Below are 26,325 nucleotides of genomic sequence, written 5' to 3'. Positions count from 1 at the left end.
AATCTATCTCTGGTCTTAAGAATGATAAGAGTGTCATAAGTGCTAGTTTTTAATGAATTAAGTAGGAATAATTCTTTGTCAAAACATATCCCATTACATTTATAATCTAATCTTCAAATCCCCATGTAAGCTTCGCCCCGCCTGCATTAAAGAACTGTTCTGTTGTTCTATTTGGCAGGGGAAAGTGAAGGCTCCTTGAACTCGGGGTGAATATACAAGATTTGCTCCATCAGGTACCTCTGAATGATTATGAATAATCTCTGGTTTTTCAGTAGCTGGAATGAGGCCTGTTCATGGATGATTCTAATTCTTTTTGAAGAATGATTTCAGAAGTTAATGCTGAAGGGAGGGTCTCTATTCAATGCCTCTCATTTAATATATATATACTAGGGCTATGCAAAGCTTCGAAGGTGCATACAAAGCAACAGCCCACACTTCTAAAAGCAAAGAAATATTATTGCTTTACTTGATGTAGTTCCAAGCCTTTTTAACAGTTCCAGCAGCTGCACAGAAGTATCTTCTAGTCAGCTACTGGAAACACCCATAAGGTGTGATATGAACTGCTTTTGATAAAACAAATACATCACCTTCGCCTCACATATCCCTAATGCATATAAAACTAGTGGGAGTAGTCAACCATCAAATTTGGGGCAAATGTCACCTATAGGCCAATAAACTCTAATTTAACTCCTCCATTTAAATCTAAGGAAAATACCAGTTTCTAAATAAGTGTTTGATATTGGTTGTAAATAAATCCAGACAATACAATTATTATTTCTGTGAGAAAAGCAAATTAGGTTCACCCTCTCCTTCAAGAATCAGATTCATGATTGGGGTACCTTCCAGAATGATGTCTTCAACCAGATACCCAGGAATCTGGTACAGGTAGTCGTTGGTTAATGACCACTCGTTCAGTAACTGCTCAAAATTATAACGGCACTGAACAAGTGGTACTTACAACTGGTCCTTAAAGTTCTGGCCATCCCAGCACCTTTGCAGTCATGCGATTGTGATCTGGACACTTGGCGACCAGCTCGCACTTACGACAGTTGCAGTGTCCCATGGTCACATGATTGCCATCTGCGACCTTCCCTGCTAGATTCCCACAAGCAAAGTCAATGGGGAAGCTGGCAGGGAACGTTGCAAGTCACTCAGGTAAGTCTCCTGGCCTGGCAGCAGCCACCCCAAGCCTCGCTACACTTGCACCATGCCACAACCTTGCATGCCCTCCCCCGCCTGGCAGCGGCCACCCCAAGCTTTGCTGTGCTCACGTTGTACCAAACCCTCGCGCACCCTCATGCACGTGGCAGCAGCCACCCCAAGCCTCGCTGCAGTTGCACCGTGCCTCCCCAGCTACTTGTGCACCCTCCCTGAGTCTTGTTGTGCTAGCACCACACCTCCCCAGCCACCCACACACCCTCATGTACCCTACGCTGCCAGGCAGTAGCCACTTGCCTGCCTGCCTGCTTGCAAGCCACCTGCTGCCTTCCCCACTGACTTGGTTGGAAGCTGACAGGAAGTTGCAAAGTCCTTGCTTAACAACCTGCAATCTTCACTTAACAACAGCAACGGGGGCTGCAGGGATTGCTGTTGCTAAGTGATGCAGCCACGTGACATCTCACTTTATGACCGCATTGCTTAGCAATGGAAATTCCAGTCCCAATTACCATTGTTAACTGAGGACTACCTGTAGACAGTAGTGCATTTGCACAGCTGAAGTTAGTGTGTTAATTGTTCCCATGTCAGAATTTGATTTGGTGATGAAATTCCTGTTTGGATTATCTTAATGCAGTCTATGTGGGGCTGCCTATGAAAAGTGTTTGGAAACTTCAACTGGTCAGGAATGATGCAGCCAAACTATTGACTAGGACTAGTTACGGGAACAGGTATAGCTTTACTGAGTATTAGATCATTGTGAGACACAAATCAAAGTTCTCGTGTCCTATGAAACGTTATGTAAAGTACTGCATTCACATATACGAACCTATCTGGGTTTTAGGATCCTTAGAAAACATCCTTTTTTCTACCTTGCCATAATCAAGAGGTACTTTTAGTAGGGATATGAAGGTCTTCTCACTTTTCTGGGCCTCTGGAACTTACCCTTTTGTTGGAAGGCAATGCCTTTCTAATCCAGCAGGCTTTTGATGTTTAATGAAAGTTTTTCCTGAAGTCAGTTTTAACTAATGGGTGATAAATAGTCATGTATTTCAGCTTAAATGTTATGGTTAACTACTTTTTGTTCTCTAAAGTGGAAATCATCATCATCATCATCATCATCATCATCATCATCATCATCATCATCATCATCACAGCTTTGCATTCCACTCTATTGAACATAGGCACAGCTAATCTAATGGTAGCATATATTCCCCGTCTCATACAACAAGTAAATTCACCCACACACAGTTAAATGTCATAAAAAAGAGAATTGGAACCACACATGATTTATTTTAAAAGTCTGAAATACTGTTAGCATAATAATTCTGTTTATCTCTACAGTTTTTTGTAGTGTCTACCCTTATTCTAACTAAGCTTTATTATCTTCCCTTACTTAAAAAAACCAGCAAAACAACCTTCTGCAATTATGCAACTTCACCTGTTTCCAGGTAACCACTGTCAATAAAATCTGAATTCTGTAGTACAGTACATTATGAAGGATGCAGTAGCATTCAAGCTACTTGGAAATACTGTCATGAAGATGAGTAGGCTGGGCATATTAAAAAAACAAAAACAAAACAGGAATGTTAACATTGCAGGCATAATGACTTACCCTTCCACATTCATTTGGTCAGAATTTAAGTCATTATTTTCAGTGCCATAGTTTGAATGATTTCTTCCTCATAAAAAGAAATCTGTGGAAAAAAGAACCTTTAAAATTTCAAATCTGACACGTCATTTCTGGCAATCTACATGATATGCACAATATATAAATATATTTATGTACATAAATAAAAGTCAAACTTTACAGTCAAAACTAACATAGGTGGTACAAAAATAGCGACTTTGATGAGCATGCAAATACACGAAGCTTCAAATCAAATTTAAGAAGCATCTCTGAGTTGTGGTTTCTTAAAAATAAATTTCAGTTCACATAGATTGTGAAGCAGATTTATCAAGAAAGTCAAATTCTCTAGTAAAGGTATAAAATCTATTAATAAACAGTAAATCCCTATACAGTGCTTTTAGGTGATAAGAGCTTTCAAGTATTTTTCTCTTTTCATCACTACTTCAATATTCAGCTTGATTACTCTTCCACTGAATAAATAAGATCATAGCTCTAAAATTGCTTAGCTATGAATGGTTTGAGAATCACAGCCTGCCAAGTAAAACTGGAGCCCAACGTGAGGGTGAAAATGCTAAGGAAGATGGCTTCCCCCGTATTATGCCTTCAGTTCTGTATATGCTGGTGTTCATGGGCCCCTGATCCTACACTCACTTAAATCAGCTGCATGACACCCTTCTGTTGTATTTAAGGCCAGAAAGAAAGCACCCAGAGATCACATTCGTGCTTAGTAAAGTCTTCAGTCTGGAATGTCAGGGTATACCCTGAAGCATTACCCTGACATGGAACACGTTTAAGGGTGAAATTACTTGATATAGGCTTAGCATGTAGCAAATGTAACTCTAAATGACTTTCTGTCACACATAAAACACTTTTCTCCAAACTTCCCTCTCCAGACTGTACAGGGTAGGACATTAGACTGGGAAAGGCTGTTTCAGAATGGCTGCCTGTCTGCCTTATTCAAACTATCACAAACTTTAAATGTGTGCACAGCTGAGCACAGAATTAGGGTGACTGAGACCACCCATCAGAGATACAATAAACGTGGTTCTCACTGTGTAGGGATAAATGCAAAAGCACAACCATGTGCACTGCAACATACCTCAGTGACTGACATCTGGAAGAGTATTCCTATTTTCCAGGTGATGCTGTGGCTACAATATTCCCTTACAGTTTAGCACTACTTGGAAAGCATGAAGATTTACTAACTCAGTGCTTTCCAAAGTTTTGTTGTCATGCATAAAGTTGGCATAAGAAAGTCTCATCTTCGTTAAAAAGTAAGTTATTTTGTTTATTTTGGAGTGGAAGAGGAGAAGAGACTGAACAGGGTAGTCTTATGTTATATACTGGGTATACATCATGAATCCTGAGGTTCTCAATTGCACACTAGGTTTTAGCCAACATTCCCAGTATGTACAGCCAGCGACAAAAAAACCCCTCTATTTGGCCCATAAATTGTAAAAGACCCCAAAGCATTATGAATATATGAATAGTAGAGCATAGCATTCCCGCCTCTATAGTTTCATTAATAGTACTAGTTCTAACTGCAAGAATTTTAAGTGCACTGTTGTTGATACTGGAATGGAAGCCCTTGGTTAATTGTTTATAATGCCATCACAGTTAACTGCAGGTTGAGGAGTCACAAAAGGCTCATCTACTTTCTGTTCTTCTTTCATGAATGCTGCCTGGTCTGAAATTGAAGAGAAGGACAGTTGGTCATGTTCTGTAATGTGCACTTGGTCTTCTTCCTTGTTTTTCTTCACGTAGAATATTTTCCTAAATTTTTTGAGTTCATGAAGTTCACAGAAAGTCTCTAGAACAACCAGCATTGCAATGAGGCCCAGCAACAGGTAGCCTAGGAAAGAATTATCACAGTACGTGAAATATGAGTTGACCGAATGTATGTCATATCATTCTGAAGTACTGCAAATCTCCAAAGTGGAAAGGACTAATTGCTTTGATCCAGAAGCTCTTAGTGCCCATGCCATGCACAGACACACCTTTTGCATGTCCACATAAAACCTCCCACATTCTCAAAGACTTAAATCAAACAGTAGGACTATTAAGCAGAATTGCACACCATCATGGGTATTGGCTAACATAACTATCAAACATATAAAGAAGGTTTGAACAGCTCTCAATAGTGCAATTTGACTAATCATGTAATTTCGAAAAAGCTGCTTTGGAGATATGTATTATATATGACCTATCAAAAATGCTTATTCAAATTGTCTATCTATCTATCTAACTGGTCTACTTCTGTCACTTAGTTTTAAATACTGTAAGGCATCCTATTTTATAATTATGTACTGGAGTCATAGCTATATTAAAGCAAGAGTTTATACTTTATTGGATGGCATATAATGAGAATGTACTTTTATTAATGTATATGATGAAACCACTATATATAAAGGTATCAATGAACCACTATATATAAAGGTATCAATATGGGCAACAGAATATTTTAACCATATATAACCATATTAATGACAGCATATTGTCAGTCGTGTATGTTACCAATGCCATGGTTTGCTGATAATGTGTAGCCTTATGTCATGTATTTGTGTGAAGGTGTAAATGGACCTGTGTGAAGGATGGAGTACACAAAGCCCACTCAAAGCCATAAAAGCAAGATGATTTGTTCTGGAAGATTTCAGATTATGCAGTAAATAGAGAATGACATTTATGAAGAAGACACAACAAGGTATGATTTTCTAAACAAAAGATGGTTCCTGAAACAATGGTAAAAGTACCAGGAAATGTGCAAAAAATGCCAAGATGAGATTGACTAAGCTTTGATGGAGTGGTCAAGCCTTGTTGGAGATTAGAATACTGTATGAGAACTGTAGTACTTTGGAGCCATCACACAATGAGATACTTTACGTGGTGGGTATCCAATTCTTATGGCTCTCAAACCTAACCAGCTAGACTTTGAGTTGAGGTGATATGCATGGGTGTAGAGTTTTTAGTTCAAAAAGTGAAGAATAACATTTCTTAACCTGTATTTGTTTCTATGTGTCCTTAGTACTGATAAACAGAAGTAGCACTGGAAGTGAAATAAGGGTTCAGCATGATTATATATAATTATTTGCAATGTACAGATAGTCCTCATTTAGCAACTGCAATTGGTTCCAGCGAAATGGTCGCTAAATGACACGGTAGCTAAGCAAACCACATGACTGAGAGAGATTTACTCTGCCCCTTGCCAGACTCTATTAACCTTGTAAATACTAATATAAGCACATATAAGAAACATTGCTTTAAGAGAAGGAATCAAAACCAAAGAGTTGAATATCCAGTTGCTTTTTGTCATCTTAAGAATTAGAATCTGACAGAAATATTTGGAGGAACTCTGATGGTACATCTAACTTTGAGGCAGTTGCAACTTGTGCCCTCCTACCCTAGAAAATAAGGATCTGATAGACATACTTTCTTGAATATGGGGGCTCCAATTAGTTGTTAATTTTTGGTTCCTATAAAGAGCCAATTTACAGCTATTCTATGAATCATTTATAAGAGCTTGTTTACATTTAGTAACATCTGACTGGTTAACTTTGCTTGTCAGAATGAGAATGTACACCTTCTGTAGCCACTAGTTATAAAATGTAAATTACACATTAAGCAAAAAGCAAAAAATAGATAAGAGTTTCAAAACCCCATAGACTTTTTTTTCTGTATCTGCAGTTAGATAATATAAAAGGTCATTAAGGAAAAATATGCCTCTTTCTTGTTAGTGTTTTAGTTTGCTACTCACATGTAATTCCTATTTTATACAGCTCTCTGAATTTTTGGTTATAACCTTCTCCTGGAACGTAGTCGCCAAGGCCAATGGTGCTCAGAGAAATGAAACAAAAATAAAAAGATTCCAGAAAGTTCCAATCATCTTCCAGGACAGAAAATATTATTGCCGGGATAAAGAAAAAGCATGAGACGGTCACAAAGCCCAAAATCACTGCATGGATGATGGCCACAATTTGCTTTGAAAAGCCCCAGTGGAGGTGGAAATACAGCACAGGCCGCCTGGTGACATAGACTATGATGCGCTGGACCACTGCTGTCAGGAAAAGCAGGGTGAAGGGGATCCCGATGACTGAATAGATGATGCAGAAGGCTTTTCCTCCATCTGACAGAGGCACAGTGTGACCATAACCTGTAACATAAGCACAAGGATAAGAGTGAGACTTGGAGATTTACATGTGGGAGAGAGCTGCTAAGTTTGAATGAACTGTCAGAGAGCAGACTTAAATTGGTGGAGTGGGCCACCTCAACTTGCGGTTGAAGTGCAGAGAAGATTTACAACATTTTACATCACTGTCTGTACTTCGTTAAAGATCATTCATGTATACCACAGAACAAAAAGCAAAGAGAAAGAAAAGCTGTATTTTGAAATTTGGAAAGCCATCCTGTAATTGTTCATTCAACTCTTATCTACACTATTTCTGTGCGAGGAAAGTGAGAGCCAAGCTCAGACTCCAATACTTATCTGGAGCTTCTAAGCAAAACCTTCATACTGGAAGAAAGGGGGGGGGGGTCCATTTGAAACAAAAGTATATTTCTGTCATCTGTGGAGGGGGCATGAAGAAAGCACTTACAGATACTATCACTAGTCACTCTTTCCAATGGGACTATTTCCACTGCTGAAATTTAGTTTCCATTTGTTAATATGGTCACTGGGATGCATCTGCCAACAAAAAACAGCCACTAAAGAAAATGTAGTCAATTCAACATGGGCAATGGGAAAGTCTAACACCAATATTAATTTATTAGCCTAAATGTAGAGAACTGTTTGCTTTTTTGTCTGTTTCTCCCCAAAATAATTCTTTTCTATTCTTGATAATATCTTTGAAGTTATTGCAATCAACTGGGTTTTTTCCTCTTCCTCTCTGGTTTACTGTACAGCCAAACTACCAAAATCTATTTGTACAGCTTAGAGGTAAATAACCCTTTGGTGTCTGAGGGCTATACAATTCTTTTTTTAAAATGGGGAATACTGAGGGCTACAGGGTGGAGGCAATATGGTTAAGAGGTCACACAAATGGGCAGAAAGGTTTCGAAAGTGCCTGGAGTTTTTAAAAGGTCTGTTAGGCCTTCTGAAAAACTTACATGGTTATTTTATTTCTGCTTTTTTCCACCAAAAATTGGCAGAACAGAGTGTCGTTTTGCATTACTTTGTAGTGTTATGATATTAGACAATTCAGAAAAGGTGTTCTGGATTCAGTTATCTATTTGTGATAGATGGATGGATGGATGGATGGATGGATGGATGGATGGACAGACGGACAATTTAACATGCTTCTGACATGCTAATGTACCAGAGAGAAATTAATAGTCTCTTTTATCCAAATTAGAAATCACAAATTAGGGTAGAGGAATATTAGCCCACTCCTTAAAAAGTGCAGTTCCAGACTTACATTTCTTGTTCAGCTTACAATACATAGTATATAAGCTACCATGCAATATCAATTTTTGAGTTGGGTGACAATATAAATCCTTCAGATAAAACTATTTAAATAAATCAACTCAGAATGAATAAAAGAACTATCAATGCAATGTGGGGGCCTAAATAACAAATATGCAAATATGCACTCCAACCACAATGTATTACTTACTTTGTTTCTGGGCATCCAAATGCTGAATAACAAAATTGAAAACTGATATAAGTTCCTTGCAAAGTCAAGTTGATTTTCTAACATTACAGACTGACTGGAAAAGAAACAACCCAAAGGTTTCTGCCCAATAAAAATTAATAACCAACACAGAAAAAGTAGTCAGGCTTGAAGGCTACTTTAAGACCTCTTGGTAGAAAACTCACAGATCTCTTGTTTAACCTGCCACACAAGGTACTATCAATAAATGTTATCAGAGTGAGGCAGTCATTTACAAGCTAGGGCTGCCTCCTAGCACAACAGCTAAATCAATAAAAATGGTTAATAGTAAACATATTTACATGAAGGATAAAATGCTCCAGCTTGGAGCTTTCTATCAATTAAAATTAATTCCATCAATTAAAATGCTCCAGAACTTTCCATCAATTAAAAGCATTGAGTACTACTTTCCAGTGGTTGTCTGCTACACCATGAGTTTATTTTTAAAGCCCGTATAGTAGATGGTTTTTGAAAATGCTGTTGGATCTCAACCAATTGCATTAGGCCCCAATTCTAGTTATGCTTCTAACAGCCTACAAAACTTGCATGACTCTGTTAATAGGAAGCTATTAATTAGCAGTATTTATTTTGCCAAGTATAGAATGTTCAGGAACATGGAGAGTTCAAGGTTTCTTTGAAGCAAGAAAATCAATTTAATGCTATGCTTTTTCATCTCCAGCTGTGGCATTTACAAATGTGCATCAATTTTTAATGCTCACCCTCCTTAATGAAAGCTCTTGAAAAACATGGTTTATTCCTAAAACACCGTGGCAATTGCCAGCTGTGAAACTAGTGCCTTTTTATGGCCCTGCTTGACTTGTCTTCTGATGAGGGGGAAGTAGAGCCAGGGACATCTAGGGATAATAGTCCTGGAGGAGGGTCTGTGAAACCAATGACTCTGGATGAGGCAAATCCAGCACTTTCGGCCTGCACCCACTGACAACCTCTTAGACGCTGAACTTCACCCCTCCAGTCCTAAGCAGAGGCGTGTTTTAAAGATCCAATAACAGAAGGCTGAGCTCTGCAGGTCAGCCAGACTGGCCAAAAAGGAGGTCAGCAGGAGAGTAGACTCTAACAGTGTCAAAAGAAAACAGTAGACTCTAACAATGCTTCAGCTGGGAATTTGGGTAGAGGCCCACCTCGGCTTACTTAGTGGCTTCAGTCGGTGGGAGAACAATTTTTCAACCCTGAGCTCTGTTAGGTTTACCTTGCTATGCTGTGCTGTCTCTGGAATTCAGGATTCCACCTCACTGTGTTTCTAGTCTTCTGTCTTGGATTTGTTGCTTATTTATTGGATTCCTGGTCTCACCCTGGCCCAAGCCTGTGACTGCATTTATAGTTGCCATCTTCAGATACCGGTAAAAAGGACCCTTTTCTGCCTGAGGTTGCATATCACTGGATGGTGGCAGGCATCCAGCTTGCTCTCTGGTTGGCTACTAACCGGCAGGACTGGCACAAGGAATGCCAGCTGCATGATGCACCCGTGCAGAATTGTGACTCAGCCCAGGAGAAACCGATGTCAGAAGCAATTAACCCAGTCCAGGCTTCTAACAGGGGTATATGGTATTTGTCAGCAGCACATGAGTAGTAGGGTTTGGACTACAGCTTGACAGTAATACATTGGCATACACTGATATATTTAATAAATCAAGTATCTAACAAGTCAGGAAAATGTTCTGTAGCCTGGGAAAGTTATTTCTTCCTGTACAATGAGCAGCAGAAATCCTGCGGGAAATAAAGTGAATCAAATGTGTAGAAGAATAAGAGGGGAATAAAACAGAAAAATGGGTTACATATTTTCTCCTCTAACCAGGAGCGTTTTGATTTATTGTCATGAAAAAGAAATAATGCCAAAGCTGCAGCTTGCCTTAACACAAAGAGAGGGGAGGTGAGACTAGACAAGAGGGCCTCAATTTGCTCAGGAATCAGTGGGGATTCTTGCAGGAGCCACTGCTGGGAGTCCAGAGGCTGCCAGAGGACAGTCTCAGAGCCTGGGTTCTTCTGTGCATAGTCTGGCCCAGCATCAGCAATTCAGCAAAGGGCACATGCATCGAGGCAGCACGGGGGTGAGGGTGAACCTCCTCAAACTTGCTCACCAACCCCCGGAGCTGCAACTTACGGACTCAGAACCTTTGTATTCAGTCATAGGAGGGCTTGGCGTGATGTATAAATCACATTACATCTAACAGGCAGGAATGAAGGCCAGATGTACACTCGTGAAAAAATACACCCCACTGAATTCTTAAACTTTTCCAACATACTTCAACATACAGATATGTGATCATTTCAACAATATTGATAGATAAAAGGGGTCTTTGTTAATGGACATTGGTTTTTATCTCAGTGTAGTTTTTTGTCCATCATCCTTGCCCAGCTTCCCCTTTTAATCTCTCTCCAAAAGCACTCATTTCATTACCAGTCCAGCAAAATTCTCAAGGATTTTATCTTAGTGCACTGCCATACAGTATGAATCTTTTATTCTGCAATTACTCTATCTCATTCACTGAACCATATGAGGAATCCAAGCAAATATTGTTTCCCATATTTTCCGAACATTCCTTCTCTTTTCTTACTATCAAAATAATAAGGGAAAGATGGAGATAGTTTCATAATTATTGGATTTAGGTAACAATCTACGCCATAATTGGTTTAGTGGTTGTTTGGTTTGGCTCAGTGCACTGAATAAACCCATTCATTGTGTTCTGTAAACTTTAGGACATGAAAGACCCAGGCACTTTTTTGTGGCTGGCAGTTCTAAAAATATTTTTTAATCTCTGGAGATATGGTGCTGTTATGCTGACAACACCGGAGAGGAAAGGTCCACACTGAATTGTTTCACTGGGTTTTGTTTTGTTTTAAAAAGCCAATGTAGATGTATTAAACCCAACAGATTTATACCTGTGTACACACACATACACACACACACAATAAAACAGTTTGCAAAGTGCAGGAAATAAGTTAGAAATAGTAAGCCAAAATAAAGATGTGAGATAAGGAAAGTAAACATAACTAAAACTACAACTTATGGACTCAGAACCTTTGTATTTAGCCATAGGAGGGAAGTAGCTTATACCAACACCATTCATACACTTCTCCATGCTTTTCTAAACTTGCAAACTATTCTTGTTTCACATATTGTATGTGAAACCTTCACACCTCTCTCTCCTTTTGAGGATCTCATCAACTCCATCCAACTAACTCAACCCATTCATTCTTCTTTTATGTATTTCTTTTGCAACATGATCCTCAATTCATTCTGTCTGCATGACCCAACCACCTCAACGTACTTCTTTTGTACTGGTCACTCACTTTTGTATTGAACCCATGTTCATTTGGCAGCCATTCATTCTTAATTCTATCTCTTCCCGTTTTACCACATACTGTTCCCAATGAATTCAAATTATCTCTGTTTCTCCTAGTATACCCAACTCACTCGGTGCCATCCACAATGGCCGAAATAATCATATGTGCATCACAAAAACTTGATACAAACTTTGTAAGTACATAAAGGATAGAATTTGTATTGCAATACCATGACATACTTTTTTCACTTCTTGCCCCCTTCCTGTAGATACCATGCTCTCTTTTATGTAATTTTATGTTTTATGTTGTAAGCCGCCCAGAGTCCTCCATTGGGGGGGAGATGGGCGGGGACAAGATAAATAAATAAATAAATAAAGTAACAAAATGGGCAGAAACATGCTCTTATATCTATTTTACCTTCTTTAAACAAACATTCATTCCCCATAACAAAGAAAATACTATTCTCTGTTTCTGTCACCTTTTGCAGCATATTGTTAGACTTCTACATCTTTTTTCCATCTGTAGTAAACATTTTATCACAGTATACAAATTCAGTTCCTTGCCTTTTTTTTTTTTGCTATTTATATATAACTTGGAATTGTTCATTCTATTTTCCTATCAAACATAGCTACCTTGGTTTTTGATACATTAATTTTTAGATCTGCACAACTCTGTCATACCAGCTATATAAAATTTACTGCAAATCATTAAGTTTCTCAGCCAGCAAGACAGCATCTTTTGCACACAAAAGTGCATGTGCATTCACATCCCAAGCATCACCTAATGTCACCACAAGCATTTTTCACCCATTTATTATAAATGCATTAAATAATCAAAGAAACATCACACATCCTTGTTTTATTCTTTTTTGAATGTTTAACTATTTTGCTAAACATTCCATTTATTTTCACATATGTTTTACTTCTATCACATACCACATTTATCGCATTCAGGAACCAATCGTCAATATTTGCGAAGAAATAATTTAGGCCTACTCATTTTATCAAGTACTTTCTCTAAATCAACAAATACAGATTAAATTTCCTCAGGTTCATACATTTTTCAATGTATGGTTCTCTTGGTGAAGAACAAAAATCTGGTTAACCTCTGCCCAGCATAAAGCCACAATGTACTTCCCAAAATGTTATTGTTATAAGCTCTTGTACCCTTTTATTTGGAATTTTGGCACACCTCTCCCCAGGTACACTTAATAAACCATGTCCCAGTAGTTTTGCATTCATTTTTATTAACTTTTCTTTGTCTAAGCTCTAAGGGAACAATAACCACACTCTTTCAATTGTCAGGCACAGATGCAGTCTTCTCTTATATTAAAAGAGTGCCACGGCCATTCTATAAGCAAATTACTTTGATATTTCTGAATATATCAAGAATCTATACCTGCAATCTTACAATTTTTCAGCATGTTCACAGCATGCATAACTTCCTTCTCATCAGTTTTTTCCTAGAAACTAACATTTATAGTATTCATTTCAAATCCATTCTTCAACACATTACTACCATTTTCATATTATCTAAAATATTCCCTTTTCAGTTTCATCCTGAATAATTTCGACATGTGTATTTTAATTCCATTTAATTCATTTCTTGTTTAGCCTTCTTCACCCAATCTTTTTTTTTTAATTCCATCAAAATTGCTCTACATTTTTCTGCCTCTTTTAATCTTTTGTTCCTTGATTTGACTACATTCTTTGCAACTATTTCTTTTGTTTCTACATGTTATATAATGTTTCCCTTCATCCTCATTTTTCTGTAGCAATCATTCTGTTAAATGCATGTTCCTCATCTACAGCCTCTTCCACTTCATCATACAACTAAGCATTATCTTTCTTACTTCCCATTCCACACACTTTACATCATAATTCTTTTCACTCTATTCCAAGCAGCTTCCACAACCTTTTTCTTTATGTCCACTTTCCACTTTATGTCCACTTTCCACTCATTCTTACAGGATCTTAATCTCATACCTTCCTACAGGACTCTTATTTTGTTATCTCATTTGTTATAAACAATGAAATCAATAATATTTTCCTCCAAACCTATTCTGTTTTTTAACTATTTTTCTATTTTTACCACTCACTATCTGGTAATAATGTAATTTTAATAATATTAATGTTAATATTCGGCGCCCTTATCGCATCCGCAGAATGCCGCCCGGCAGCCCTGTTTAGGATCACTAGGTCCCTCCTTGGCAAGGGGGATGTGGGGGGTCATTTGCAGGGCCCTGCAGAGGAATTTTCAGAACATCTGCAGGACAAAGTCGCTCGGATTCATTCCAAGTTAGACTCCGAGCGTGGGGCAGGGTCTGGGGAGATACTGGGGGACAGTTATCTGGGAACAGTTTGATCCTGTTGCTCCTGAGGAAGTGGACAGGGTCCTGGGGTCTGTGAAGGCCATCACTTGCCATCTTGACCCATGCCCCTCCTGACTGGTGAAAGCACCTCGGGAGGTGACATGTAGTTGGATCCAGGTGATGGTTATTACATCCTTGCAGGAGGGAGTGTTTCCAGCCGCCTTTAAGGAGGTGTTGGTGCACCCCCTCCTCAAGAAACCCTCCCTGGATCCTACCGTACTGGACAATTTTCATTCAGTCTCCCACCTCCCCTTTTTGGGGAAGATGGTTGAGAAAGTGGTGGCTTCACAGCTCCAAAGGGTTCTGGAGGAAATGGATTATGTGGACCCCTTCCAGTCAGGTTTCAGGCCCAGTTATGGAATGGAAACAGCATTGGTTGCACTTATGGATGATCTCTGGCAGGAGCGGGATGGTGGAAGTGCGACCATCCTTGCTCTCCTTGATCTCTCAGCAGTTTTCGATACCGTTGACCATGGTATCCTGTTGGGACGACTCAGGGAATTGGGGGTGGGCAGCACAGTATTGTGCTGGTTCACCTCCTTTCTTCAGGGCTGATCCCAATTGGTGGTGATAGGGAGCGAGAGGTCCCATCCTTAGCCCCTCCTTTGTGCGGTGCCGCAGGGTTCGGTTCTCTCCCTGCTCCTTTTCAACATCTACATGAAACTGCTGGGTGAGATCATCTGCCACCATGGGATGAGGTATCATCAGTATGCTGATGATACGCAATTATACATCTCCACCCCAGGTGAAGTAAGTGATGCTGTGACTGCCCTTTCTCGGTGCCTGGAGGCTGTAAGGGTCTGGATGGGGAACAACAGGCTTCGGCTAAACCCTGGTAAGATGGAGTGGCTGTGGGTTAATGGCTCCTCTGTATCTGGGACTTTGTCATCTTTGGTGCTCGATGGGGTGGCCCAGTGCATAATCTGCGGGTCCTCCTAGACTCACAGCTCCTGCTTGAAGAGCAGGTGGCAGCCGTGCCAAGGAGGGCCTTTGCACAACTTTGGGTTGTGCATCAGTTACGCCCTTTCCTGGATCGGGATGCCCTTCGAACAGTCACTCACGCCCTTGTTATCTCCCAGATAGACTACTGCAACGCGCTCTACATGGGCCTACCCTTGAAGAGTATCTGGAAGCTACAGCTGGTCCAGAATGCGGCCGCACGGGCTATTTTTGGAGCCCCAAGAAGGGCCCATGTAACACCGTTGCTCTGCAAGTTGCACTGGGTACCAGTTTGCTTCCGGGTCCAATTCAAGGTGTTGGTTATTACCTTTAAAGCCCTACATGGCATGGGGCCAGGTTACCTAAGGGACCGCTTCTCCCCTATGACTTCAACCCGTCCCACCCGATCACACAGAGAGGGCATGCTTCGGACCCCCTCAATAAAAGAACTCCAATTAGCGGGGTCCAGAAGGCGGGCCTTCTCTGCAGTAGCCCCCGCTCTTTGGAACATTCTGCCCCCAGAGGTGCGATTGGCCCCCTCACTCCTGGCCTTCCAAAGGACCTTGAAGACCTGGCTCTGTCACTTGGCCTGGGGTGGGGAGGGAATACCTCAAGCAGGGAGATGGCTAGTCCCATAGTGTCCAACTGTCCCTGGCCCAATTTCCCATCTTCTTGGATTTTCCTTTTTAGTATTGTTCTTAATTCTAGATGTATTATGTATTTTATATATATTTATAATTTTAATGTTTTTCGTAAGTCACCCAGAGTCCCCCATTGTGGGGGAAATGGACGGCGGAGAAATCCAACAAATAAATAAATAAATAAATAATGCCATCCAAAAGATCAATCCATCTTTTTATTTACTTATTTATTTGGCTGCCCAACTCAAACAATGTGGCTCTGGGCAGCGTACAACAAAGGTAAACAATACCCCACATCCCCACCCCTATACAACAAAAGGTTGCCCATGTATGATCTATTTGTGGCTCCTTAAATCAAACACATCTTTTCCCAGGACATGTGGCTGTCCTTTGCAGCTGCAGTGCAATTCTGGGAAATATGCAATTGATTTAAGAAATTGCAGACAGATGCTATGTGTATGCTTGTGCATGAACCAAAGTAATTTTTTTCTTCAAATCCCAAGCATTGCACAGCCATAGTTATTACAGAATACTCGATTTTTGCCCTCTGGCCAGTATGTTTGTGAATGAATCAGTGCTTGAAATTGACATTACTGATCCTTCACTCTTTGAATTTTAAGTACAGCTCCTGTTACATTGACTACCTGAGAAAGGCTAATACTGTAGTTTCCTTAATACAACCAGCAGTCAACATAATTTTCTTGTTGGCAGTGATGCAATGATGTTATGAGTTAGGAATCTCTCATTCTGCATTTTTAATTTATATCACATTAGCATATACTATATAGTATTACAATATTGCCTTTCAACTTTAAGACTATGGCTAAAGAATAAATGCAAATGTTTAAAATGGCTTTCTTAGTGGTTAATAGTCAACAACTCTTATCCACAATGTTTGGGTTCAGGTCTTCTTCTGAATTTCATTTTTTTTTTTTTTAAACAGAGGTACACTTATTTGAATCTGGTTAATTCTTCTGCAACAACAGCCAGTTTAACTCTGGCTAGATGTATTACGGCTGCAATACTCGGAACATTTAGTTGGGAGTCAGGCCACTGACTTACTTCTGAGGAAACATTCACAGGATTGTGCTGCATGAGTTCCAAAGTAATGTCATCATCAAGTTATTTTTACCTTATGGTTCCCTTACTGTGGAGACTTTGAGAAAACAGCATCTCTTAAGCCTCAAGTTATATCACTGAGTAATAAGTTGAGTAACATTTTCATACAGCAAGAAATATTATAGTCATATTTAGGAATTCATATGACTCAGAACTCCTGACAAAGGTAATACAAACAGGAAAGATACTCACTGAACGACATGTCATATAAAAACTTGAGGCAGACAGCAGGTGTGTAACTGTCATACAGTGAGAAATTGAATGCAAGTGGATAAAAAAAAGTAAGCTTAATTATTAAATTTGTGCAACTTCTTTATATTAAAGAAGGGCTGCTTTAAGTTCATCTATGTTTACTACTGCTAGGACCTTCCAAGCTATTGACTTAAACCAGCAGGAGGCAGTTAACTGACATGTAATTTTCACACATGGTGTTGTAAACATGAATTAAAGTTTACATATTTGACTTACAACAGATGGCAGTGCTGGCAACTATGGCTAATCTCAAAAAAGACCGAGTTAGTATTTTTATGAGACCACCAGCAACACAGATGTGTTGTATTGTTCCAGAAGATTTTTATCAGCTTGGCTTACATGTCTCCTCAACTAGAGATGCCCAAACCTTAAAATGTACTACAAGTTAACACAGTTAAGTAAGTGCATAGATTGGGGTTCACAAGAACTGCAGTTCATGTGATGTTTGTCTCATGTTGTCATTAAATTTCACAAGAAGATATAAAATCTGGACACCACACCACCTGGAGACAAACTGGAATATTTTCAAAAAGGGGCAGTGAGGATAATCAGGAAACTACAAACTAAGTATGAAAAGAGACTGGAGGAACTGAAAATGTTCAGTGTTGAGAAAAAAATATTGATGGGGGATATGACAGCATTCTTCAAATACCTGAAACAGTATCAGACAGAAATTAAAGCCTATACAGTGGTACCTCGGGTTACGAACGCCTCTGCTTACGAACTTTTCGGGTTACGACCAGCTCTGGCCACAAAAATTTACCTCGGTTTGCGAACTCTGCCTCGGGGTACGAACCGGATCCGCGGCCATTTTCCACCATGACACGTGGTCCGCGGCCATTTTCCCCCCATGCCACGTGGTCCGCAGCCATTTTTCCACCCGTGCCACGTGGTCCGCGGCCATTTTCCGCCCGTGCCATGTGGTCCGCGGCTGTTTTTCCGCTCTGCCTCGTGGTCCGCGGCTGTTTTGCCGCCCTGCCACATGGTCCGCGGCCGTTTTTCCGCCCTGCTGCGTGGTCCGCGGCCATTTTTCTGCCCTGCCGCGTGGTCCATGGCCGTTTTTCCGCCCTTGACGCATGGTCCGCGGACGCCGGAACGGATTAACGGTAATTACATTGAACCTTATGGGAAAATTTGCTTCGGGTTGCGAACAAATCGGGTTGCGACCAGAGTCATGGAACGGATTAAATTCATAACCCGAGGTACCACTGTACTCTTTAATTCCAGAGCACTAGACACCGAATAAGGGATTTTAGTTAAAGTTTAGTTGGAAGGTGAATTCTTAAAGAACATTAGGAAAATTTTTCTAATGAACCGAGCTATCTGACAATAGAAGGAATTAACAAGAGAGGTGATGGTTTCCTTCACTGGAAACATTCAAGCAGAAGCTTGGAAGCCATGTCCAGAGATTCCTGAACTGAGTAGGAGGCTGGACTCAATCATCTCAAAAACTCTTTCCAATTTTGGAGTTCTATGAAGTCAACTTGCTAAAGCACTAAATCAGTCAAGTTATCTTTTCATTCCAAATGAAACCTTAAATACAACAGGAACCACAATTAGCCTCTTTCAGAAATGAATGTAAGTTGCCTACTTGTGAAATAATTTACTGTGTTTCTGTTATATGAATAGTCTTTCTAAACACATTTGCACTGATTATTTCATGAAGTTGTAAAATGCTCATGCAAACAATCAAAAGAAGACTCAGTGAATTTCAACTACAATGAAAATATATCCTGGGTATGTCTTTACTTTATACATTTCTAAATTGCTTATATTATTTAGGAGTAATTGCCAAGAGTTGTTTGATAGCAGAGGGATATAAGTGCAATAAATAAATAATGAAACCATATTTCCAAAATACAATTGGATATTACAGAATATCAGCCCATGGAGTGAGTAAACTAAAACAAACCAATTAGCTGAAATCCATACAAACAATATTAAGCTGTAAACAATGTAATGCCTGGGCATATAGCATAAAATGCTTTAATCTGGTAATAAAAGAATGCAGCGTTGCTCCCTCAGGCATTCTGGAGCTGAACAGGCTCTCTCCTTTATGTCTCTCTTATCAAATGTCCTCTAACATTTAATCTAATTCATGGCTATACTAGTATGGGAAGAGGTGCTCCTTCTTACATTTGAGTCTCAAACTGCTAAGTGATTTAAACTCAACACCAGCTCCCTGATTTGGTATGAGAGAACAGAGATGTGTACAGCTTTGAAGGGGGACTTTATATTGATGAAGCTTTGAGCAAAGTACCCCTTTGAAACAAAACCGGGATACAAAGCCTTCCCTCCCCCTTGTAAGCAGCAGAATGGACTAACTATATCATTTGGTCTCAACAGCAAAAGTGGCTTCTGTACCATGTGGAATGCAGAAGCAGAATCTGCTTTCTTCAGAGTAAGGTCAGAGTAAGTGGTCAAAGAGAAGTGTCCCTGCCTCAGTGCCTTGAGAAACAGACTGTGCCACCTTCACCACCTGAAGGATCACCAATTTGTGCATTCCAATTTCAGAAAGTGATGTAATGTAGTTTGATACAGAATGCCAGCCAGAAGTCCAGCTATGGAATTCAGCACTATGTGATACTTTTGGACCACCTTTATGGGCATACTATAATATGCCACATTACATATGCTAATCCCACCTAGAAATCATCATAGCTCAGCTTTTCTTGTACACAAAAGGTCACAGCTAGCAAATCATCCGCAGCTGGTAATGGATTCTCAAGCTCATCAAGGAAACTTCCTTGGAGTTACTTATCTATAGCATCTCCTTTACTTCAGCTGATTAGCCTCCATCTAACCCATTACTAAATGTTCATTATCTTTAACTAAAAAGAGCTGTCAAGCTAAATGTTGCTTTTAGAGCTTACTTATAACTATGGTCAGCACAACTATGTAAGTCACTGCCTTAAAAAAAAAAAAAAAGTAATGTTATTCATTATATTCCAACAAGAGGATTTGAATAATTGTTTCTAAGAAATTTGAATTCCCACATTTATAAAATATAATTCCTATTATAAGTAGGAATGCAATCTGAATCTGAATTTCTTTTTAAGAAGATTGTCCCTTTTAGAACATCAAAAGGCTTGCTAAGTACAATCTGAAAGTCAGTTATTCTCAACTGAGATATTTTTGTATTAGGGTTTCTTTCTTAAAGCACCTCTCTCATGTTCATGAAAAGAAATCTTGTTAAAATGTTTCAATGACTCCCTTTTCTGCACATTTAATTAATGCTCTGATTACAGTCATTTCTAGCTTCCCCCTGCCCCTTCCTTTAAAGCAGTGTTACCAACATTTCTGTTCTGTACAAAGGATATTTCTCTTTTTAAAATCTGATGAAGTTATTCCATATATTATAATTCTATGTTAATTTCTTAATTTCAAACTTTTCTTTTACTATTTTAAACTTTGGCAATTTGTATTAAATAGACAACCTAAAGTCATTTTTTAAAGAGAACATAAAGCCGTAAAACTACCAATCAATGATAGTCAGAAAATGTGTAAAACAGCATCCTAGGTAGGCAAAATGGAACAAAACTACAACCCTTCCCTTGTTTGCTTCAAGAAACCCCCTTGAATTCCTTTTTTCTTAGTTTGCTAGAATCTAACCCTGTTGTATATATTACATACATTACTCCCACCAGAAATCATCATAGCTAGATGTTTCTTGTCCTTAAAGCTGAAATCCATTCTGCTCCACCCCCCACTTTTAATAGGCATTAAAATGCCCTGCCACGAAAACCCCCTACTGAAAAGCTGCTTCCATCAGAGGAATGGATACTACTACAGGCAGATAAAATTTCCTGTGATGTGTCTCCCAAATCTGCTCCGGAAAGTTGAGGGACCCTGAAGGGCAGATGTGGAGGATGAGGCAGCATGGGAAGGTAAGCTTCTACTGCATGAGAAAAGTTCACTCACATCACATAAAATCCAGAGGTTTTCTACACAAATCATTTATAGTTTTATCCAGCCATAAATCTCTGATGCTGATGGACTTTATATCATCACAATAATGTGAAATTATCAAATGCTGGTGTGGAAATATTCTATGATTAGCTTAAATCATTTTGGGCTACCAAGAAGCCTATGTTCTTGGGTCACAATTTTGAGTTTGTTTGTTGAACAGTGTTTTGAGTTCAAATTATTCTGTCATTGACATCATCATCATCATCATCTATAGTAATGGCAAAACCAGGTGGTGCAATGCTTTTTTTTTTTTTGGTGCCTTCTAATCGGTGTTGACTTCCGGTGACTGCTTGGACAAGTCCCTGCAGTTTTCTTGGCAAGATTTTGGAGGTGGTTTGCCATTGCCTTCCTCCTAGGGGCTGAGAGTGAGTGACTGGCCCAAGGTCACCCAGCTGGCTTTGTGCCTAAGGTGGGACTAGAACTCATGGTCTCCTGGTTTCTAGCCTGGTGCCTTCACCACTACACCAATGCCTATTAACCTGAAATAAAAATTTCTTCAAATTTCTTGGAAAAATGCAACCTTCTAAAATTGAATGATGTTGCCCTAAGATGGTATCTTAGGTGTGATGAGAGACAGAGGAAGTTCACATATCATCCTTCCCAGGCTATCTTGGTTTTTAGAAAACTTCTAAAAAACCAAAATAGCCTGGGAAGGATAATATGTGAACTTCCAGAAATTCTCAAAGGTGTCTACTGAGAAAATAGTGAGGAAAGAGGAAGAAGGAAGTGATCTGCTACAAACTAGCAATTTATACTAAATCTGCTGGGATTAGTGTTGGAGAAATGAATTTACTTCCTGGAACAATACAGAGATATGGTTGTCTTTAAAGGTTAAGTCTCCCTCCAGTCAAGTTTGATTCCTGGTGACTCTATTAATATGCCCCTGTAGTTTTCTGGGCAATAATAACGTTAAGTATTTTGCCTTCCAAGATATTTTTTTCAACTTCCCAGGCTAGCCTACAAGTCTGGAATCTCCTAGTCATTTCCTATGCAAATACTAACCAGTCCAACCCTGCTTAGCATTTAGAGATCAAACAGGGTCAGCTAAGTGTTTTCATTCATTACATGGTTTTCTTCTTCTTCTTCTTCTTGAACCTCTTTGAGACTAGGATAGAGCTACCAGATTTTTGTTCCATGTTAGTTGGAAACCTAAGCAAGAGCAACTCCTCCGGGAAAGAAAGAACACTGCAATATTTTATTCTAAGTCTCACTTCTACCTGATAATTAGGAACAAAAGCAATGTGAATTCAATTAGTAAAACTGAGAACATGTTCTCCCTTAGTAGCATTCCCACATTAAAAATGTTATACAGGTAGTTCTCATTTAATCACCATTTGTTCAGCAACTGTTCAAAGTTACAACAGCACTGAATGAGGGGGACTTATAATCAGTCCTCGTAGTTGCGGCCATCGCAGCATCCCCACAATTGCGATTCAGGTGCTTGGCAACCTTCTCACAATTATGATGTCTCAGCATCCTGCGGTCATGTGATCACCATTTGCGACCTTCACTGCCTATTTCCAACAAGCAAAGTCAATGGGGAAGCCAGTAAGAAGTCACAAATGGTGATCATGTGACCCAGCAACTACATGGGATTCACCTAACAATGGCAACTGGGACTGCCAGAACTGCTGTCATATGTCGGTGCAGTCACATGATGTCGTGCTTTATGACCATGTTGCTTAGTGATGGAGTTCCTGGTCCCAATTACCATAAGTAAGCAAGGACTATCTATGCTCCTTTAAAAAACATTGCAACAAACTAAACTAATCCTGGGATATCTTAAATTACAATGGGATATTCATTTGGAAAGAAATGACTAAAACTGAAAGCGATAAGCTTTAAATAGTAAGACCTAATACTGTATATGTGGAATGGAAAAATTCTGGACAATCTCTTGTAGGCAGACAATGTTAATTCTTTTCTGCCATTCTGTGGCCATCTGGATTTTTGGAATCAAATATATTAGGCCTAAACTAAGATTGTGCATGCTTCAAAAATGATTGGGAAGAACTTTAGATCTTTCATGAGCATAGGGTCTTTCTGCTATGCATTAAAGTAGCATATCTATTTTCAAGGTTGAAAAAAAAGTTGTGGCTGGTTTAATAGCTGTAGTTGTTTATGCAAGTCTGAAATACTTCTTCTGAATTCTGTATCTTTTTTGGAGCACACACAATCCTAATAACATAAAACCTGTCCATCAAAAATATCACCTTCCAAAGGACACATAATACCATGGCAATTTTCAGTATCAAAGGTTAGCTTTGAAAACAATTTGGGCTTTATATACAATAGTTAATACACATTTTTCACTATCATCCATGTCATCTAAACTGATCAGAATATGGGAACATGATATTGAGTATCAGATTGACAGTACCTCACACTACCTTTATGCAGTTGTAACAGTTAAATCAGCAAGACTTCTAAAGTTTTTTTATGCTATCCATTAAAAGGATCTTTATTTAGAACTAAGGAAAAAATGTAGATGAAGCATTAAGGAGTCAAACTTAACTGGACGGTTTAGGATGACATACATTTGTGCACACAATAAATCAGCTGCAGAGACACAAGCTAAATGATGAATTAGTTATGGGTTTGCTTTCCCCTTCTCAGTCATACATGATGAGCAAACATTTTTTTCCATTGTATCAGGAAATATAATACTGTCTTGTCCTTATCAGGTCACCTTGTTTGAAAAGAAAAAGAAATACAGCAACAAACTTGCATCCTCTCGACCTTCTCTTTAGCAGTGGGATGTGCTTCCTGCATTTGAGAAGACTTGAAAAACTTCTTAATTTTCAAGTTGTATTGGTTAAAAAGGCATTTTAACTAAAGATAACCCAGCAGTTTCTCTGTTGTTACACATAATGTTTTGCCACATTTCTCTAGGCAAACCATAATGGATGACAAATTTGATGGCTGCTGAACTGGTTGATGATGATGATCTTGGATGGCTGCATTCCATAAGGTTATGTTCACCAGACATGCTATTAAAGTTAGCCAAAAAGCAGACACGATTCATTATCAAAACAATAACAAAATAACATTTTCACTAATCTGAACTTCATTTTTTAAAAATAATTTTTGCAGGAAATGTATAGATCTTTGTATTAATCCTTTACAGTGCTGATAGTACAAGAGGATTTTCATGAATGCAACAAAGACGTCACACATTAAGCTATGGCTTGTTTTAAGCTCAGACTGTTAAAACAAGCCAGAGCAGCCTGGTTCGATGAAGACTATTATGGCCAGAAGTCATCAACTTGGCTGACACTTAATACATTTATCAGCAGGAGCAGACACACTCAGGTTCAAGCGCCCCGCTCAGCCAGCCACTTTCTCTCAGCCTAACCTACTTCACAAGGATGTTGATGCAGGGAAAAGTAGGAGGAAGGCTACGTATGCCAGCTTGAACTCTTGTATGAAAAGTGGGATACAAAAGTGGGATATAAATATAAATCTAATAATCAATATATATAAGTATTTGGATTCAAACAACAAACTAGCCAAAGCTAAGCATAATGATTTAGCACCATGTGTGACTTCAGCTTAAAAGTGAACGCATATTCATTTAGAAGCAGGTTCTCACTGGGAATATTTAAGACTGTTTATGATCCTACAAACACAGTTAAGCAAAAACCCATTGTCATGGCATTGGTGAAAAGGTGTGTTCTCAGACTGTGCATTTGTATATGTTTCCCATTTTTAAAACTAAATGAACAGTCTTTATTGCACTTACGCAGTGCAATAAAATCCAGCTGAAACGTCAGGTATGAAGAATCAGCTAGGATTCTTTCTTCCTTGGGCTTGCTTCTTTCTTATATTGCAAGTGGGAACCTGTCCCAGCGTTTTATTACTAAAGAAAGAGGTGTTGGACCCATTCACTGGGGGAAGGGGATGGGAGCTCGAGATGATGTGATGATGGGAAAAAAAGAGGAAACTTTGCAGTTTTATTACCACTTCACAATAGATGTGAGTACTTGCCTCCCAGGTACTGAAAACCGAATCCCCTCTGTTCTGAAAGGGCCAGTGGACTCCTGCATGCAGAGACCAAGAGGGAGCCGAGGACTGGGGCAAAAGTGGGGTTGCCTGAAGGGGATAAAGGGGCAAGAGGGAAAAACACTGGCTGTGTCCATAGAGCTAGCGCAACCAGGTCAAGTAAAGATTTAGCGGCTGCATTTGTGCCCCCCACCAGCAAAGCTTGGGTAGCTAAGTGTTAACCTTGGTTACACTTTTTTTGTGGCACATTGTGTAAACACAGCCTGTTTAGGCATTTTATGGTTCAGTGCATTGAACGAATCCAGACGTGTATTTCAGTAACTGTGTTAAGCGTGTTGTGTGAGCGTAACCACTTTCTTTCCGAAGCAAGCAGCCGGGGTGCAATCCTACAAGAAGCACAGTTTCTGCCTTCTTCTTTTCCCAGCGGGGCGACCTTTTTCTCCGTTGGGAAGAGGGGGGAAAGCCCCTCCCGCAGCTGCCGCCACTTTCTCCCACCGTTGGGGACTCAACCCTTCCGCGCGGCTTGGCAGGCCCCGGCTGGCCTAGGAAAGGAGAAGCAGCCTCCCAAAACAAAGGCCAGGCCCGGGCTAAGGCCCGCGCTGCCGCCTGCTTACCTGTGGTGGAGAGCACCGTGCTGGCGAAGAAAAGCGCCGAGGTGAAGTCCCAGTTCCAGCTGCCCGAAGCGTTGCTCAGCACCGAGACGCCGTAGTTGCTGGCCTGCAAGACGCGCGCCAAGAAGCTCTCGAGCTGCTGCTCGGAGAGGCACTGGTGCTCCTCCACGAAGCGCTGCTTCAGTTTGCGCAGTTCCTGGCGCAGCAGGTCTTCGTAGGGCAGCTCGACCGACGAGAAGACCACGGCGCCGAAGACCAGGTACAGCAGGTAGCCCAGCACCAGCAAGCCGAAACACCAGGCGGAGCGATGCCTCTCCACCAGCCGCACGCACGAGCTGCCCGCTAGCGACTGCAGCATCTTCCCCCGCCAGCGCCGCGCAGTCCTTCCCAGCGCCAGCCCGCCACCGCTGCTGCCGTGCCCCGAGCTCGCGGAAGACTCGTGTCCCTGAGTGACCCGGGCCGCTCAGCGCGGGAACCTGGGCCTTCGAAAAGCGCTGAGGCAGGAGGGAAGGCCGGGGAGGGCGGCTGGCTGGCTCCGGAGGCTCTCGCAGCGCTGGGCCACGCGCCCTCAGCCTCGGTGCGCCCCCGCCCCGACTGCCAAGGTGCCTCTCTCCGCCGCCTCGGACAGGGCTTTGCCTCGCTCTTTTCCTGTTTCCTTCTTTCGATGACTTTCAGTATCAAAAGCCCCGAT

At 40.3% G+C, this 26,325-nt stretch overlaps 1 protein-coding gene across 1 annotated transcript; it reads right to left on the bottom strand.

Moving 5' to 3' along the window:
- Nucleotides 1-26,325, bottom strand: KCNK1 (potassium two pore domain channel subfamily K member 1). Its single transcript, XM_007428057.4, has 3 exons — nt 25,638-26,325; nt 6,537-6,932; nt 1-4,637 (listed from the first exon to the last, which is right to left on the bottom strand). The coding sequence occupies exons 1-3, from the start codon at nt 25,990-25,992 to the stop codon at nt 4,378-4,380; spliced, it is 1,011 nt and encodes a 336-aa protein (XP_007428119.1). The 5' UTR covers nt 25,993-26,325; the 3' UTR covers nt 1-4,377.

The sequence above is a fragment of the Python bivittatus genome, unplaced genomic scaffold, assembly GCF_059951505.1.
Source record: "Python bivittatus isolate LINGU-HERP-01145 unplaced genomic scaffold, Pbiv_v1 ctg000020_np1212, whole genome shotgun sequence".
Classification (NCBI taxonomy): domain Eukaryota; kingdom Metazoa; phylum Chordata; class Lepidosauria; order Squamata; family Pythonidae; genus Python; species Python bivittatus.
Note: the sequence above shows the minus strand (reverse complement) of the source record. Positions and strands in the feature narration are given on the sequence as shown.